Raw genomic sequence first — 16826 nt, forward strand, 5'->3', positions numbered from 1 at the left:
AAGAATTGTCGTGACAGAAGTTGTTTACAATTGCCACACACTTTAGGAAGTGAATTCTGGGATTTTCTGTCCTGTTTTGTTTCAATGGGATCTGGTCCTCTGGCTTGTTAAATCAGGCTGTGGGGGTTCTGCAGCCACTAGTTCTGGGTGCCTCGATGTAATGTAGCGAGCTTTTTGTTGTGTAGGAAGTCTGGTAAAAACAAGATTCAGACTAAATGCCTTGTCTGTTTTAAAAGTGATGTGAGATGTCAATGGTTAGTTCTCTTTACTGTGTGGCAGTTTGGGGATAAAACCCTACTGTGTAGCAGTTTGGTGATAAAATGCTAACCAATGCTGGCTGTTAGGTGTTCTGTGAGTATTCCTTTTCTGAATACTAATATGCTAATAGGTTTTTATGGCCCTAAATCTGGATTTGCTAATGTGGAATTTACATAAATGGCTCTAATTTACATAACCAGACTTTAGAAATTCAGTGCCCAGCACTGATTTTCTGCCAAGTAGGAACATTGTAACAGATGGTGGAATTTTCCACCAGCCAGGTGATAACCACTGTAAAGGAGGTATTTGTCTTCCCTTAAGTCTCCTGGCTTAAAGGGATGTTACAGAATTACTCTAGTGTATTTGTTATAATTTGATTTATCCAATTTGTTTTACATATATGGAGTAATATAAATACATTTATAAATGAATCTTAAATAATCTAATTTTTAGCATTTCCTGTCAATTTTCACCCTTTCATCATTACCTCAAATGACATGAAAATGTGTGGATAAGCTTCTGTCAGGAGTAATGCAGTGACAGTTCAAGCATTTGTTCCTATTATGCTCTATGCAGTAGAAATGCAGTATAAAATATTCGCAGTTATTCTTAGGTCAAGGAATTGTGGAGTAATAAATTGCTTTGAGTGGCAGGGAGCAAATATTCTCTCTGGAGATGCTTGGCTTCTATCATTCAGGTTGTCCTGGCTGGAGAACAGGAACAGATGGCAACTGGCAATGTAGCAGCAGGTGTAGCAGGAGTAAAACCAGATTGTTGTCCTCCAATTAGGTCATGTAAAGGTTTTTCCCCATTTCTTTTCAGATCTGCTTAATGAAATCTAGACACTTTCCTCTTTTCATCTTAAGAGTGAGTTCTGATAAATTTGTCACCCTTATCAATAGTGAAGTCCTCTGATTATTTTATTAGCATGTAAATATGACAGACATAAGCAGCACCACATGCTTCACTTTTAATCTTCAGTACAGCATTGGGAAACCTCAGAACAGCACTGAAGATGATGTGCTAGTGGAATAATAGACGTGAGGAATCTTTTCACTGAAGGGAAATCTGGAAGAGCTTTTGTGAATGAGCTGCTGAGCTTTTAAGTGCTGCAGGTAACAGTTTACCATTATGTGAGGATGTCAGGCTTTTTACATTGTATTCTAAAAGTAATTGAAAATAATTCTCAAAAGAGCTTGATGCAGCACTGAACAGAATTGAGTGAAAGACCTGACTATAGACATCTATAGGAATAAGCCTTAATTTGCAGGGGTAACTAGTCTTTGGAAAGAAATTAAAAGTACCCCCTGCATCTTCCTTGCTCCCCCCTTTCCATCCCTCAAAAAAACCCCACACAAACTCCAAGCCCTAGACAGGCAGAAAAGTAAACAAGCAAGTATGTATGCTCTTCTGTGTAGTGATCTTGTTGTACTCTAAATGATGGTCTTGGGGGATATGGTAGGTTTGGCTTCCTAACTGTAAACTCAAAACACAGAGGCAGGTCTAGCTGTTGTGGAGCAATTAAGTTTTAGTGTCAGTTAAGCTGACTGGATCTAAACATACAGGTCTTGCCTGTCTGCCACTTCTGCTGCTTTAGGGTCATCCTGCCCATTGTAATGATTGAGCTTCACAAATGCTTGACAGGAAGCAAAGTTAAATGAGGAAGTTGGCAGTGGTACCCACAACTTACCCTTACTTTGCCTGTGGTGTATTTTCTTACCATCTGATAATATTTTGTGGGGATCTAATTTAGCATGCACTAGAAAGCAAACAAGTTCATATCCTTGAGGTTTTTGTTACTTCAGACTATGTTTGTTCTTGGACATACATATCTGTAATACATTATGCTTACACTTCCAGAGGCTTCTTTTTGAACCTTCAGCTGCATACCTCCCAGGGTAGAAATTTGTGTCCTGTATCTTCAGCTAAGCTGGATGCAGTGCATGCTGACCGTTGCTGGGAGTCCAGGTGTGATCACATCCTCAAATGTGTTTTGCCAGTATGGTTAAACATTGTCTTGTCATTGCAGTATGTTGGGTGCTAAACCACAGTTTGAGATGTAAGGAATTTGCCAGGTGTATTTGGACTTGGCTTTGTAGGATGTTCTGTTTGGGGTTTGAAGCTTCTGCTTTGCATTCCTTGTACATCCAGCAGCATGGTTGTAGCTTTCTTTGCAGGCCTATATATGGTGTGCATTTGAAACCGTCACTGAAATAACACTAACCCAGTAGTTCACCTCTGTCTTTTGAAGCTATAGCCTATTATCAGTTCTTAGCATTTAAAGGACTACTCTGAAATTCAGCAAATGTGATGAAAGTGTCAAGCAAGAGCCTTGGATGAACTGGGGTGAGGTTTAGTTCAAGGGAGAGGCAGACTGTTTTTCTTTCCCCCTTACATTGTTTAGATGGTAGTTGTGGGCAACTCTGTTTACCTGGATACAGGATGCTGTTATGTATAGCTGTGAGAAAGCTTGTCCCAATGTAACTGCCTAGGCATGAATCGACTTTAGTTGGACTTTTTTTTTTCAGTTGATGCTGCCACTTCTTGGAGCTGTTTATAGTTGTACAGCCTTAGATATGAAAGGAGATCAGTAAATGATGACTCCTGAATTGTTTTGTGGAGTTAGTAGTGGATTAGTTTAGATTTGCATAACATGCCTGAAGTATGTGCATACTGACTTTGAATGCCATGTGTTTGGGAAGAAGGGATTGGAGTTCAGTAACAGGGAGAAAGTTCTTCCAGCTGCTACATGTGGCCTTTTAATACCCTTTTGGTTAAGGTCTGCTTGACTTAGTGCAGATAGCACTTCCCTAGCTCTTTACTGTCAGCGCTGCAGGGCCTGAATAGTTGCAAGAAAGTTAGCTCTTGTGTATTATCTGTGATACGTCAACAACAAAACTAAGCACCTGTTCTGCTACATCTTGGTATAATTGAGTATGAAGCAGAAAATCTACTTTTGCTTCTCAATTAGGTAGCAACAGTATGCCTGTGTGTTTCCCTGCCAGTTTGAGCCTATTTTGTATGAGCTTAAACAGTGTGTCTGATCATTTGAAAGTAAGGAAACACGGGAATGTGCTTTAGTTTTGACTCTCCTGGACTGAAGATTCACACATTGTGTAATCCACCTGCAAAGGCTTTCCTTTTGTGACTTAGATCTGTGGAAATTAGGTAGAAGATAGCTAGCTAGCTTTGTCTCTGGGCCTAGGTATGGATGGTGCTGTTCATTTGACTGGTTGTCTGGATTTAAATAAGAGATGACTTGCTGAGTTTGGAAGAAAGAGAAGAGCAGCATGTATTTGTAGCATAGTAATTTTAATATAATCTGATAGTTCTATACAGTGTTTGTCACTGTCAAGCAAGGAGTGCTGCACTCCTGATAAAAATAGATTGGACTCATTCTGACCTTTTAAAAATGCCCCTAATACACCAGCACAGGCTTTGCCTTAGAACATCTGACTTTTAATTCTGATTGTGAAGTCAAGTGAGGTAAGTAGAACTTGGATCTACTGTAAATGACTTAGCCGCTTAGCAAATCCTCTTGAAGAACCATACTTGCTTGCCACCTGCTTTACTGAGGGTGTGTAGGATGGTTAAATGCTAGCATGTTGGGGTAACGTTCCTCACCCATGCAGCCTCCCACCACTGGTTTGGTACCCAGCAGTCTTCTCAGCACTGATGACTCTGAAAACATACTGGTTAAATTGCTTACTGTGGTAAAACAGCTGATGGGTTTTGGTGTGTGCTTTCCACTGTGATTATGTGGCTTATGCTGTCACTATGTGATCAACAATCTGAAATGCTTGTGTTTTATGGAGTGTTTGATTCTTCCACAGTTTTCAGTTGACCAAAGAAATGGTGATGGAGAAGCCAAGTCCCCTGCTGGTCGGGCGGGAGTTCGTGAGGCAGTACTATACTCTGCTGAACCAAGCACCTGACTATTTGCACAGGTAAAGCTCTGCTTCACTTTGAGCTAGCTTTCTGTGTGAATGCTTTAGTTTGTATGTTAAATTGGTGAATAAGCTTATTACTATGTTTTGGCTTGCTATGTATCTGTGTTCTGGTTGTTAGTGGAATTAAATCAAAAGTGTATTGTTTGCTACTTCTAATTGTATGGCTGTATTTCAATAATTCAGCTTGAAATTATGTTTGAGAGTATTATTCATAGTGCACTCTTATGTAGAGGCTCAGTGTTCTTACATAATAAAGATTGGTGTTAAAGTATTTCTTTCTAACAGGTTTTATGGAAAGAACTCTTCCTATGTCCATGGTGGCTTGGATTCCAATGGAAAACCAGCTGATGCAGTCTATGGGCAATCTGTAAGTACTTTTAGAAAACCTTGCTGTTCTTTCCTTTTTTTTGTCACCTTTGTAGCTAAGAAGAGACACATCTGCCTGTGATTCCTACCCCTTTGTCCAAGTACTTTCTATCAAAAATAGGGAGAGAACTGCCAACTCTAAACAGCATTAGTTAGGCAAGATATACTTCCTTTATTGAAATTAATAATGTAAAATTGCTTGCAAAGTAGACTTAAAGAGCGTGCTGCAAAGCTTTTTCTCTAGAGTTAGAATATTCTAAAACAATACTTAATATTTTTGCTTTCTTTGAAAGCTGCTAATTTAGCAGAAATGACTTCTGCAGTTCAACCTGTATGCCATTCTTTCACAGGATATCCACAAGAAGGTGCTGTCATTAAACTTCAAGGATTGCCACACAAAGATTCGTCATGTGGATGCCCATGCTACTCTTAATGATGGTGTTGTAGTCCAGGTGATGGGAGAGCTCTCCAACAACATGCAGCCTGTGCGCAGATTCATGCAGACATTTGTACTTGCACCTGAGGTATGCTGTAGTGCATGCTAGTGCTATTACAGTGCTTCTAATACCATGTCAAGATTGAGACATTTCTGATTCTGTGTTAGAATTCAGGGTTAGACTTGGAAGATAATTTATTACAAAATTCAGCAGTAAAGTTCTGCAGACTTCTTAGGAAATACAGTGCTGCTGTATGGTCATACCTTGGATATCATAATTACAGTTGTAAATATCCTTACTTTTGGCTACTAGGTATGTGCAATGCATTTTTTTTTAGCATTTTTAAAGTTGCTTTATCTTTGATTTGCCCTCCTAGAACCTAGTACAAAGAGGAAGATGCTTCCTGTGGTTTGAAGAGATGATTTTCAGAATTTATTGTTGTATAAAGTGATGACAGCATTTGAGTTGGCTCTTTAGACAACTTTTTGAACAAAACAGATAACATATTTGAAAATTACAGAAAAAAGGAGTATTGCAAGGTCACTTATTTTTCAGTTTCACTTGGAGCTAAGAATTGATTCTTTAGACCCCAGAAAGTTCTTGCTCCTGCCTTTTTGGTGTTGTGAGCTATCAGAATTAAAAGCACTAATCCATTAATGCAGTTGATGTAATTGAACTGCTTCCTCCTTTGATTTGCTTCTAGGGTTCTGTTGCAAACAAGTTCTATGTCCACAATGATATCTTCCGCTACCAAGATGAGGTCTTTGGTGACTCTGACACTGAACCTCCAGAGGGTAAGTAGGAGGAATTGTTGGCTGGTTCTACTGATACTTGTTTCTGGGTCTCTACCAACATTCCCAGAACAGTGGAAATCTTTCTGCTGGAGAAGGCAGATCAGCATTAAGCTTCATGTTCTTCTGAGCCTTTTCCTTACTCTACAAGGAGTTGTGGCATGCTGATGATTATTTTTCTGGCATATTTTGTTTCTATTAAAGGAACCATAAGACTTACTTTAGCAGTTGCAGTCAGATCTGTAGGCTATAAATCTGCTTCTCTGAAGTGTTTGGAACATGGTGTTTGACCATGGTCAAAACTGAGTAACTGAAATGACAGCAGAAGTATGAGAAAATGTTTGTTCCATATCACGTCTAATAGCGCTTCCAGTGGCGTCTTTGTCTTTCACCTTCATGTTGTGAAGAATGCCTTGCATTTGAACCAAGTACTAAAGATTCGTGTGTGGCTTTTGTTTTTTCCTTTTCTAACTTCATTTAGAATCAGAGGAAGAAGGGGAGGAACCTGAGGAAAGACAGCAGACACCTGAGGCTGTTCCTAATGATACTGGTGCTTATTACGAGCAGGCTGTCAGGTAATATCTTGTTATGAAATCAGGTGTTGTGTAAGACAGAGTGCTTGTAGAACAGGTCAAAGGAATTTATTGCTACTTTCAGTTTTCCTTTTTGACAGTCCAGCGATTTGTGCTTACTGGGCAGCTGAAACCAAAGTGCTGTTAGGCTGATCGCGGAGATTTGAGATTTCCAGTAGACATAATGTTTTTGCTGCTCTCATAAAAATGAGGAACTTGCATCTCTGTGCAGTGTGGCCTTATTTAGACAGATTATCTTTATTCTTCCTCTTGAATGCAATGTGCTTAACTTCTGTACTAGGCAAATAGCATGTAGCGAGTAGCACCTCTTTCTTTTTGCGGTGCTGCATAATAGCAATGACATTGAGGAGCACCTGGAAGAGACTGCTGCAGAGGCAGAGCCTGAGCCAGAGCCAGAACCCGAACAGGAAGCTGAACCAGAGGTGCAGGAAGAAAAATCTGAGCCGGTATTAGAGGAGTCGGCTCAAGAAGAGACTGTGGAAAAAAGTCCTTCTCCAGCTCCTGCTGATCCAGCTCCTGCAGTGCAAGAGGACTCCAGGGTAATGACAGTGGGTGGTTCTTTACTATGATGTGGTAGCATCATCAGTATGTTTGATGCTCCTGTCATTTTGCAGAGCATGATCTGCTTTCCGGCAAGAGGGAAGATAGCTCGAATTAGAAGTGTTTAAATGCTCTGTGTTTGCCCCCTCCCCACAAGCCTGAATGAATCTTCTCATGATCACTTGCCTCCTGTCCCTTAGTTACTATACAGTAACAGGTAGTTAAAATTCTAGCTAGTAACTAGTTGATTAGAATACCAGGAGCTAACGTAAGGCTTTGTGTATTTGGTGTGTATGGGAACTGTGGCAGCAGTGAGAGGCTCAGATTTGTTGTTTATAAACAGAGCTTCTGAAATCCTCATCAGCCAACATACTGAATTGGGAAAAGGGATGAAATGCAACTTTATTTCTACCTGGGGATTTTTGTCACTATTCAGTGTTAAAAGAGGCAAAAGTGGACAAATTAGTGTACAAGAAACCAATACTTTGGTTTATATTGATGTGATACTTGTTCTTACAGTCCTATTTCAACTCCATGTAGAATTTGGAAACAGGGTGGAACTACGTCTTTTGAATTTAAATGACTTAAGTTGTGGGGAAACTGCTAGTGGCTGGATCCCAAATTTCAAGGACAGGTTAAAATTTGTTACTGTCATTCTGTCTGTTACCTATCAGGAATATATTTCAGAAGGATAAAAACATCTGGAGTTGAGTTACAATCTTACCTTCTTTTTAAGACTTTCTCCTGGGCATTAGTAACGAGTAAGAACCTCCCTCCCAGTGGAGCTGTTCCAGTATCCGGAATACCACCGCATGTTGTGAAAGTACCAGTCTCGCAGGTAGGAATCCAGCACTTGGGAAAGTAGAAGTGCTAAGCTGGCTGACAGTAAACTGAGGTGGGGAAAAACAGTGAAATCTGCTTGCTTATGATTTAAACTTAAAACTCAGTGTTTCCTGATAGACTTCATACAAGTATTATTCCTTGGCTTTTGTGTTGGGGAGGAATTGTTTCTCATGGAGGCAGGGAATATCCATGTGAGTGCTGAGTACCTGCCATCTAAAATGATTGCAGCCTTTTAACAAAAGAGGCAACTTTTTCTTTTCCTGCCTGTTACTGTCTATTTGTGAATGAGGTTTTCAGTTTGTGTAACACAGTCTGTGTACCTGCCTCTGTGCTCTGGGCAGACACTGTTTATTGTACCTAACTCTGAATGGGGTGACTTTGAAACTGTTTAATTCAAGTGGGATGTTTGCTGTTAGTGTGTAAGCCAACAGACATTAATATGCATTTTAGTCACAGGTGGAAAGAACTATGTTTTTTTCTGTATTTTCAGTTTACTTTAACAACTTGATATGGTTTGTTAAAAGTTGAACTCTGCTGTTGTCTGATACAGCCCCGCCCTGAGGCAAAGCCTGAATCTCAGACCCCACCTCAGAGACCTCAGAGGGATCAGCGAGTGAGGGAGCAGCGAACAAGCATCCCACCACAGAGGGGTCCTAGACCAAGTAAGAGACACTACAAAGAGTAATCTTTTTTGCTATTTGATGATTTTTGGGAAGCAATATAATGATTAAAGCTTTTAAAATCTCATTAATTTTGTGAATAAGTGAATGATTTCTGCTACTTTTGTGAATATCATTATTTTAGCTTGGTCTGAATGTCTGGCAAGCCTTAAAGCTGAATTTCACTGGCGTTCAAAGTATCTAGGTTTTTACTCAAGTGTTTGGCTTCAGGTGATAAAAAGTGAACAGTTACAAACTCGCTAGTATAAAATGCTTAATTTTGATATAGGAATGGATAAATACAATGTGAATTCTGATTTTTGTAAGGTACTAATTCTGACTATGGCTTGTTTTTTGTTTGTGGTGGGGAATGGCTTTTCTTAAACAAGTTTTACTTTTCTGTTCAAGTTCGTGAGGGTGAACAAGGCGATGTGGAAACTAGGCGGATTGTGAGATACCCAGACAGTCATCAGCTCTTTGTTGGGAACCTTCCCCATGATGTGGATAAATCTGAACTTAAAGACTTTTTCCAAAGTAAGTTAGTTTCTTTGCTGTGTCTCAGGGTATGGGGGTTGTAGCCATCAGTGTGGTCAACAGAGCATTCTAATGTATGACCCAAGAACTTGGCTTTTCTCTTGCAGGCTATGGCAATGTTGTTGAACTCCGCATCAACAGTGGTGGAAAGCTCCCCAATTTTGGGTTTGTGGTGTTTGATGATCCTGAACCAGTTCAGAAGATCCTTAGCAGCAGGGTAAATAAAATTCCAGTCAGTGAGTTTTGATCTGTTAGTAACAGGCACTGTTCTTCAGATTAACAATAAAAGATTCTAGTTGTTCAAGAAAGGCCAAAGGGACCATATTGAAGTAGGTGTGGTGTCTTTCCTTCCTATTCCAAGACTTGTGCAGTGTTTGAACAGGTTGAGTCTTTTGTCATTGATGTAGCTTATAACAGCTTAGGTGAACATGAATTTATTCATTATAGAGCCTTTTTGCAATGTGAAACAGCTGAACTGTATGTGGGAAGCAGGTAAGTAGCTTTCAGGAAGCAAGGTAGAGAACCTGACCCTATAGACAAGTAGAATCTTGTTTGTCAGAGAGGTTGAGAAAAAGTTGAAAGGGAAGAGCTATACTAGTGTGCAGGTTGGCAAGAATTTCTGTTAAAAAAGGCAAGAGGTACTTGCTTAGGTTGTTACTGGTGACTGCTAATGCAAAATGTGCACTGCATGACTGTAGAGCGTGGTAGGCAACAAATCTGGATGCACTACAACACCTGTGTGCTGTCCTTGGTTACAGCCTAGCTTTTCACCAGACAGGAACATCTTTAATTTCTTACTGTACAGCAGATTTGGCAGCATATATCTGTTCTTCAGCTAAAAGGTAACTTGGGTGCAGATTTTTAAGCTTTGAGATTTGGTCTGAGTTTGGGCTAATACAATAGCCCAAGTAATAGTCGCATTTCATTTCTAAAATGTGTCAGAATACTCAGTGTGAACTGAGATAGATTTGAAAGTGATACTTGAAAAGCAGTTTTTACACCTTCTCCAGTAAAGTCTGGATGACTGTTTGACTGCTGCCACTTTCTAGTAACCAATCATAAAGCACTTCAGTTCTCTCTCATGGAGAGGAGGATGTAAGGCAAGGTTGCAGAAACCTGCTTGGCATTGAGCAGGTACTGGCGAGTCATTACTGAAAGTACCTTTTCTGCTTTTGTTGCAGCCCATCATGTTCAGGGGAGAGGTGCGCCTGAACGTGGAGGAGAAGAAAACAAGAGCTGCCAGGGAGGGTGACCGCAGAGATAACAGACCACGTGGACCTGGAGGCACTCGTGGGGGGCTGGGAGGTGGGATTCGAGGGCCTCCACGTGGAGGAATGTCCCAGAAGCCAGGATTTGGAGCTGGAAGGGGGATCGGGCAACGCCAGTGAATGCATCGCAGATGTTGACGTGGTGGCGAAAACCCTTTTTCCTGCAGATTTGTGAATTTCAGCCTTGGGTATCTTGGAATGTGGCCCTAGCCTGTTATAGACTGCTACGTTTGATACTATTTTGGCCCCTTTTTGTTTGTGTTATGGTTTTGTGATTTATTTTTTTTCTAGTCCTTGTCCCAGATTCCAGCTTTGTGGAACAACGCTTTAGGAAAAGTGGATTTTAAAAAGAAAAGAACTGAATTTTCTTGTTCACCTCAAACGTACGGACTGGATTTTTTTGGTACCAGTGGTTTTTCCTAAAGGAATGTCTATTTTTTTCTCTTTTTTTTTTTTTTCCTCCCCCCCTTTCTACTGAATTTGGGTGCATTTCAGTCAGTGGACTATTATTTCACGTGCATGCGTTCAAGAGCCTGTAGGAAAACTTAGTACTTGGCAAGTATTTCGAGGGCAGAGAAACAAAACTATTGATTTATTCTTTGAGGGTCATGTGAACATCCTCTGGTCCGGGGATACTGCCACTTGAAAAATTGACATTCACCTTTCTCTTTGTGGCGCTGTAAAAGTGGAATAATGGGTATCCATAGAATCTTTTATTTCTTTTGATACATGATCACGGAAAGGAATTGGAACTACTGCTTTACCACTTTAAAAATTTTGGATTGTGGGATAGGTTTTAAATGTCTAGAACTTGACTCTTAAAACACTTTTCCTGAACTTGTGAAATTTTTTATTGAGATAGGGAGTTTTTTTCATGTTTAGTTTGTATTTGTATAAAAAAAAAAGCAAAATTGTTGTGCCTTCTATTTATCTCTCATTCCAGTCTTGGCAAATTGTTAAAAAAAAATGAAAAAAATGAAAAAAAACCCAAACAAAAAAAAATAAAAAAGGTCTAGATTTGCTTTATCAAGTCAAGAGTATGTTGGAGTTTTTCCAAGGGTTTTCCAAGGTTCTTCCTTAAGTCACTAGGTTTACTAGGTAAAGCTGGTTATAGCTGATGGTTTTTTAATACCTTCTGCTCATCAGTTTGGCTGCATTTAAATAACTGAAAAAAAGTACTTTTTGGATGCTGAATTTAATGACTTTGACTTGAGGCTGGGCAGGCCCCATTACAAATGTTACGGAAGTACAACTGAAGTAGAAATACCTCTGTCACATCCTTTACAGTTCAAGCTGCTGTATGTAATAGTTGTTCTTGCAGTTCAGGCATGAATTTCATCCCTTGCTTCTACCAGATTTGAAGTGAATGGATGGCATTTTTGTCAGAAATACAGAAGGTGCTTCTCTGTCCTGGTGTTAAAGATGTTAAACGCTTTCCACTGTGTCTGAAAGAAACTGAAAATAAAATACAAAACTGGGTAATTTCAACTAAAGGTCTTTTAAATTGTACTGTACAAAGCAGTACTATTTCTGTAATGTGTGGTGGTAAACAGCTGGATGGAAATGACAATTTTGAGTCTACACCAGACCTTCAGAGCTCTTGGTGATACAAGAGAGCTGCTTAGTGTGTTTGCTTAAGTGTCAGGGCTCATTGTCTCAGTGTTTTTTTGATTTATTAATATAACTGCATATGCACAGCAATATCTCTCTTGACCTTTGCCTGCTTCAAAGCTTGAGCAAAGCTGCCCTAGCTCAGAAATGGCAGGTAGGTATTACCTGTTTCAGAACAGTAAATTTTTTTGCCTTTAGTGAATTGGAGAAGAGCAAAGTGTGACGGCAGTAGCTGTGGTATGCTCTCACAGCCAGCACACTGGAAATACATACTGCTTCCTCTTGTGGTAGTAGCTGGTATTAATTAAGAAGCTCTGCATTTGTCATATCAGGAATGACTGTGAGGTGAATCTATGCAATGGAAGTCTTTCACTGAATCTCTGTCCTTGTTTGTGATGTTTTTTCCTTCTCGTATGTTGGCTCATCTATTTCCTGATGTTAAATCCAAGACTGCAGTAACAGGTTGCACTTCAGACTTACCAAAGTGCTATTAATGGAAGCTTTTATAGCTCTTAACAAATCTGCAAAAGCACCCGTAAGCCTGAAACACCATTTCTGTAGTGGGGGTTGGGCAGTTCTGGCTCATTGTCTGGTTTAAGAAGGAGCTGAGGAATGTCATTGAAGAATTGAAAAGCCTATGAGGTGAAGTGTATGCTTGTTTTCATATGAATCATACTCTCAATGTGTTGACCCAGAAAGTGATGTTGTTGTCCAAGATGACAGGCAAAATAAAATATTTACAGAACATTTTCTTGGAATGTCTTGTAAAGAAATACTTTTCAAAAGCAAGTTCCATTGGAAGCATCTTGAACAAAATGTAGAGTGACTCAGTATTTGCATTTTGGTTGTTCTGTGACTAGTTAATAACCAAGTAGACTGTAAAATGTCTTTTGTTTAAGCCTCGAGCCCTTTGTTTTCCTCATTGCTGTGCTAAAACCTCAGTACCTCTTGTCTGAGGTCTTCAATGCTTTGCATGCATTAATGGTGAAAGATGACTGTAAGGAAGTCATGATTTGATTTGTCTCAGCTGGCTGCAATGAGTTAAATAATTACAGGATGCCCAACCTCTAGTAACCAAGGTAGTCATAACGCTTTCTAGAAAGAATTACTAAGGGAAGTTTCAAATGACTGAGACTTAGTGTGGTCTCCCTGCTAGCACCTCCGCTTCAGTCAAGACTGAGTTGGTGTTTGCTGAAGTGCTTTTGATGTCCCAGGGCTCTGCAGGTAGTAGGAAGTGGAGAAAGGTTGGTCAGACCCATCATCAAAACCCACAAAATCCACCTGGGTAATGTAGGGAACAACCTTAGTGACCCTTATGCCTTAATAATCTGCCCTTTTGGGAGCACAGGGAGGGTTAATATATGGCGAGTGATCTGGCTGATCTTAATAGTCCTACTTCTCTTGCACTATTTCACTTTCAACAGTATTTCATCCCAACTGAACCAGAACTAGAAGCCAGGCTGCCTTTTCTATGGTTAAAGGCACTGCACAATTAACTAGGCTGTTTATTGTGCAGGGGGGAAACTCCTGGAGTGCTCTTTGGTACCAGCAGACTTGCAGGGTGCTCCTGTTTAAAGCTGAACTGAGATGATTGTGTGATCAGGACTGCAGGTATTTGTTGTGCAGCTGAGGATTCAGGCAAGGGATCACGTTCTTGCTCTTCAGAGTGCTCTTTACAGGTTCTTCTTTCTTAATTTGCTCAGAGCTGAAGCTCTAGTGTTCCTGGCTGCACACCAGCCATATACAGTATGCCGCTGGTGGCCATGCTGTTGGAAATTGCTTTGCAGAGAGGATTTAATCCTGGAGTAGGAAACAGCGTCTGTTGTAACAGTGAACTCTGACTTGAATCTGAATGAGAAACATTCTTCAGCAGTGCCATGTGGAAATGATGCCTTTTAGGTGTGTGAGTCTGTTTGCTTTGGTGGAAAGGATGGTTCTGGGTGCAGGTATGAAGACCTGAGGTGATCTCTGCAGCTGCTGTGTGTGCTTTAGCAGGAAGTCTTTATCTTGGTGGTTATTTCATCTCCCACCAGTACCATTCTTACAGCAGCTGGTAACTTGAAAAACTCTAAGATCTTGATAATCTCTTGCATGTTGTATAGAAGGTGGGACAAGGGGGGCTGTTAATAGCTTATCACAATTGAGTAGAATGTTTTCAAACTCAAGGACAGCAGATTTTAGAGTAATGGGTGGGTTCTCAGAATAGCATGTTGCCCTTCTGTTTTCTGTTACAAAATGCCACTTCCCAAGCCAAGTGGGATCTGCTGTTCCACTGATGATATTTTAAACTTGACAAAGCACCTGACTGTGAAGCAAAACCACTTTATTGTGTCCATCTTTGAGATTCAGCATGAGTGGCTGTCCTTTAACATTCTGAAATGTCATTGTGGGTGTCTGAAGGTCAGTTCATCTACCAAAGAATTTTAAGGCTATGTATAAATAAGGCCATGTCATAGCTTGAAAAATGGTACATGAAATACCTTTTGTACCCTATACCCAAACAGCTAAGCTCCTTGCTGGAACCTCTTCCAGTTTGCATGAGAATTTAAGGCGTATTTTGGCTCTTTTGAAAGTGTTGCTGTTCATGTGTGTCTGACTTTAAAATCCAGGGTATTGGAAAGACAACACAAACAGAGCTTTCTGTTCAAGTACCTGTCATTGCTGTGTGAAAGGCCAGAGCAACTTAAGATGTGTTTCATAGAGACTGGAGATGTGATGTGTCCTTCTAGGGTGGGGAGGAACTTGATTCTGCTGCCTGGACTTGATCTTGAATCATGGGGAGGATGGCTAGCAGTGTGTTAGCTAAATGTGTTAACCTTGCAGGAGTCTGAAACACTAGGGAGCGGGTCAGGAGTCTTAATACATTTGCTGCTGCTGTAGGAATTCCTATGTGGGGTGGAACTCGGGAGGTCACAGATGGGAGGGATTATTCTTCAGAATAAAAGGCTTAACAGGAAAAGTGATCTTTTGCCTTATTTCCTGGAAACGCTATGTTAGCACAAATGCACGAGCAGTGTGGGCTGGGTGTGGAACCTCTGGCACTGAAAACCCATGAAGAGAACTTCAGAAAAATCGTTTATTTTATTGGAATCAGCATGAATGTATGATTCAGTAAATAGATTTTATATACATATAACAGCAGAAAATTTACATTCCATCTTCAAACTGCTGAAATAAACTTTTCCTTTAAAATTGTTTACAAGACAGAAAAATAATCTGCCACTGGTTTTGTGGTCATGCAAAATGTGTAAGTTACAGGTTTGTTTCATCATGATGTAAAAACACTGCTTTTAAGGAAGCAGTTGCTTTGCACTCTAACCAATGTAGCAAAATATCCTTCAATGGAGTGTAAGGCCATACCGACTTTGTATATGTATATATTACAAATCCATATAGAAAAGACAGGGAGATCCCTTCTGAAGGGGAGTAGTGAGAATATGCATGAACACTTCCTGATTAAGCTAGTTTATTCTCTTTGAAGGGTTTTACATGTGAAGGTTTAAGCATGGGTACACTTCATGTTCTTTCTCTAGTCTCTCTTCTGCTCTTTAGAGGAAAGAAGTATGAAAATTAATAAACATTGACTTTTCCCGTTGTTTTTTCAGACCTGTGTTAATGAACCAGTAGAGGTACTCTGAGAGCACTTGAGATGCCCACTCCATTCTTAAGTCCAGTGATTAATTCTTGTTCTGTGAATACTTTTCCAATTATGTTCTGTGAGATGCTGATATTTTGGCACCCGTCTGTAAGGCAGAAAACTAAACCAGCTGAATACAAACTACTTCAGTGCCTATTTTAAAGAAGCTAATTTGAAGCTAAAGGGAGGCGAGTTTTGTCCCCTTAACAGCAGCTTTTTCCTATGCTCAAGAGAGTTGTTCAGCCTGGGGCAGTTTTAATGCTGCTGCTTCCTTCTGAGGTGTCAGTAAGATTGAAGAAGGAAAATGCTCTTTGTTGCCTCTCCTGTCCTGATCATGAACAAGCTTGAGAGGTATCTGTATCCTGACACGTTTTTAACGAGCACACAATATGCAAAAGCAATTTAAATCTGGATTTAGTATTTACAGAATAATAATGATAATGGGCTCTGGATGGGTATGTCAAGAGGGTATAATCCTCTGCAGGAGGGTCTGCCTGTTGGCAAACACTGTGTTTTTACCCTGAGCTACCCTATAGGGTGTAGGGTGCCAGGTATTGCCCTCTCTGGGGGAACAGTGACTGCTGATAGAGGGACGGGGCAGCCTGTAACATCTCATACTGTGTCTGCTAACCCCAGCCCAGCTCGTTTGTGAGAATCCTTGGCTGTCCCTGACACAAACAGCATCAAGGCGCTGTTGTATTTTGGAACAAATGAGCTTTAAGTAGAGCTTTGAAGACAAAGATTTTCTTCATACAAATGGCTTACAGATGGGAGAGACACAGAAAAAACAAAGACACTACTTAATAGGCTTTTTTCAAAGTTTTTGGGGATGTATTCTTCCTAGAGACCAGATTTTGGGAAGTTTGACCAGTGAGGGAAATGGAGACAATGCTTATCAAGGACATAAGGAAAACACTCTCTAGGTGCTGAACTATTCCCACTTCTATTTGTTTTGTATGTTTTCAACTAGTAAACGCTCCTGGTGTGTGTGTGTGTGTGTGTGTGTGTGTGTGTGTGTGTGTGTATGTGTTTTATCTCCCCTTGAAAGTAAAACCAAATATGCAGTGGCTGTCCTGAGGAGAAATAGCTTAAGTATCTTTATTTTTCTTCTAAAGATAAATTCATTTACAAAACAATGTAAATGGGTGTGCGTTTATTGGAAGGGAGAAATTCCTGGATCCTCCCCTCCTTTTTTATGCCATTTAAATGGAAGTTTTTCATTACTCCTCATCTCAGTTTTAATAAGCATGATAAGCTGTACACCATGGTAGCATGTGAGCAGACAATGCAGTCCATACAATGTCGGAGTCCACAATGATGTTAGCCTGCTTATGGCTGT

The 16826-nt window shown here is 40.2% G+C and overlaps 1 protein-coding gene across 2 annotated transcripts; it reads left to right on the forward strand.

The window, feature by feature from the left end:
- Nucleotides 1–4050: 4050 nt before the first annotated feature.
- On the forward strand, nucleotides 4051–11732 carry G3BP1 (G3BP stress granule assembly factor 1). Of its 2 annotated transcripts, none has more exons than XM_062609947.1 (11): nucleotides 4051–4205; nucleotides 4494–4575; nucleotides 4925–5098; nucleotides 5715–5805; nucleotides 6284–6377; nucleotides 6730–6934; nucleotides 7672–7773; nucleotides 8329–8440; nucleotides 8846–8971; nucleotides 9058–9188; nucleotides 10153–11732. In XM_062609947.1, the coding sequence occupies exons 1-11, from the start codon at nucleotides 4111–4113 to the stop codon at nucleotides 10357–10359; spliced, it is 1419 nt and encodes a 472-aa protein (XP_062465931.1). In that variant the 5' UTR covers nucleotides 4051–4110; the 3' UTR covers nucleotides 10360–11732. The 2 variants fall into 2 exon arrangements, with proteins under 2 accessions (XP_062465931.1, XP_062465932.1); XM_062609948.1 differs by having other exon boundaries at nucleotides 9079–9188.
- Nucleotides 11733–16826: the final 5094 nt, after the last annotated feature.

Source organism: Pezoporus occidentalis, unplaced genomic scaffold (assembly GCF_034315485.1).
Source record: "Pezoporus occidentalis ecotype Australia unplaced genomic scaffold, CSIRO_AGI_Poc_V1 ctg142, whole genome shotgun sequence".
Taxonomy (NCBI): domain Eukaryota; kingdom Metazoa; phylum Chordata; class Aves; order Psittaciformes; family Psittacidae; genus Pezoporus; species Pezoporus occidentalis.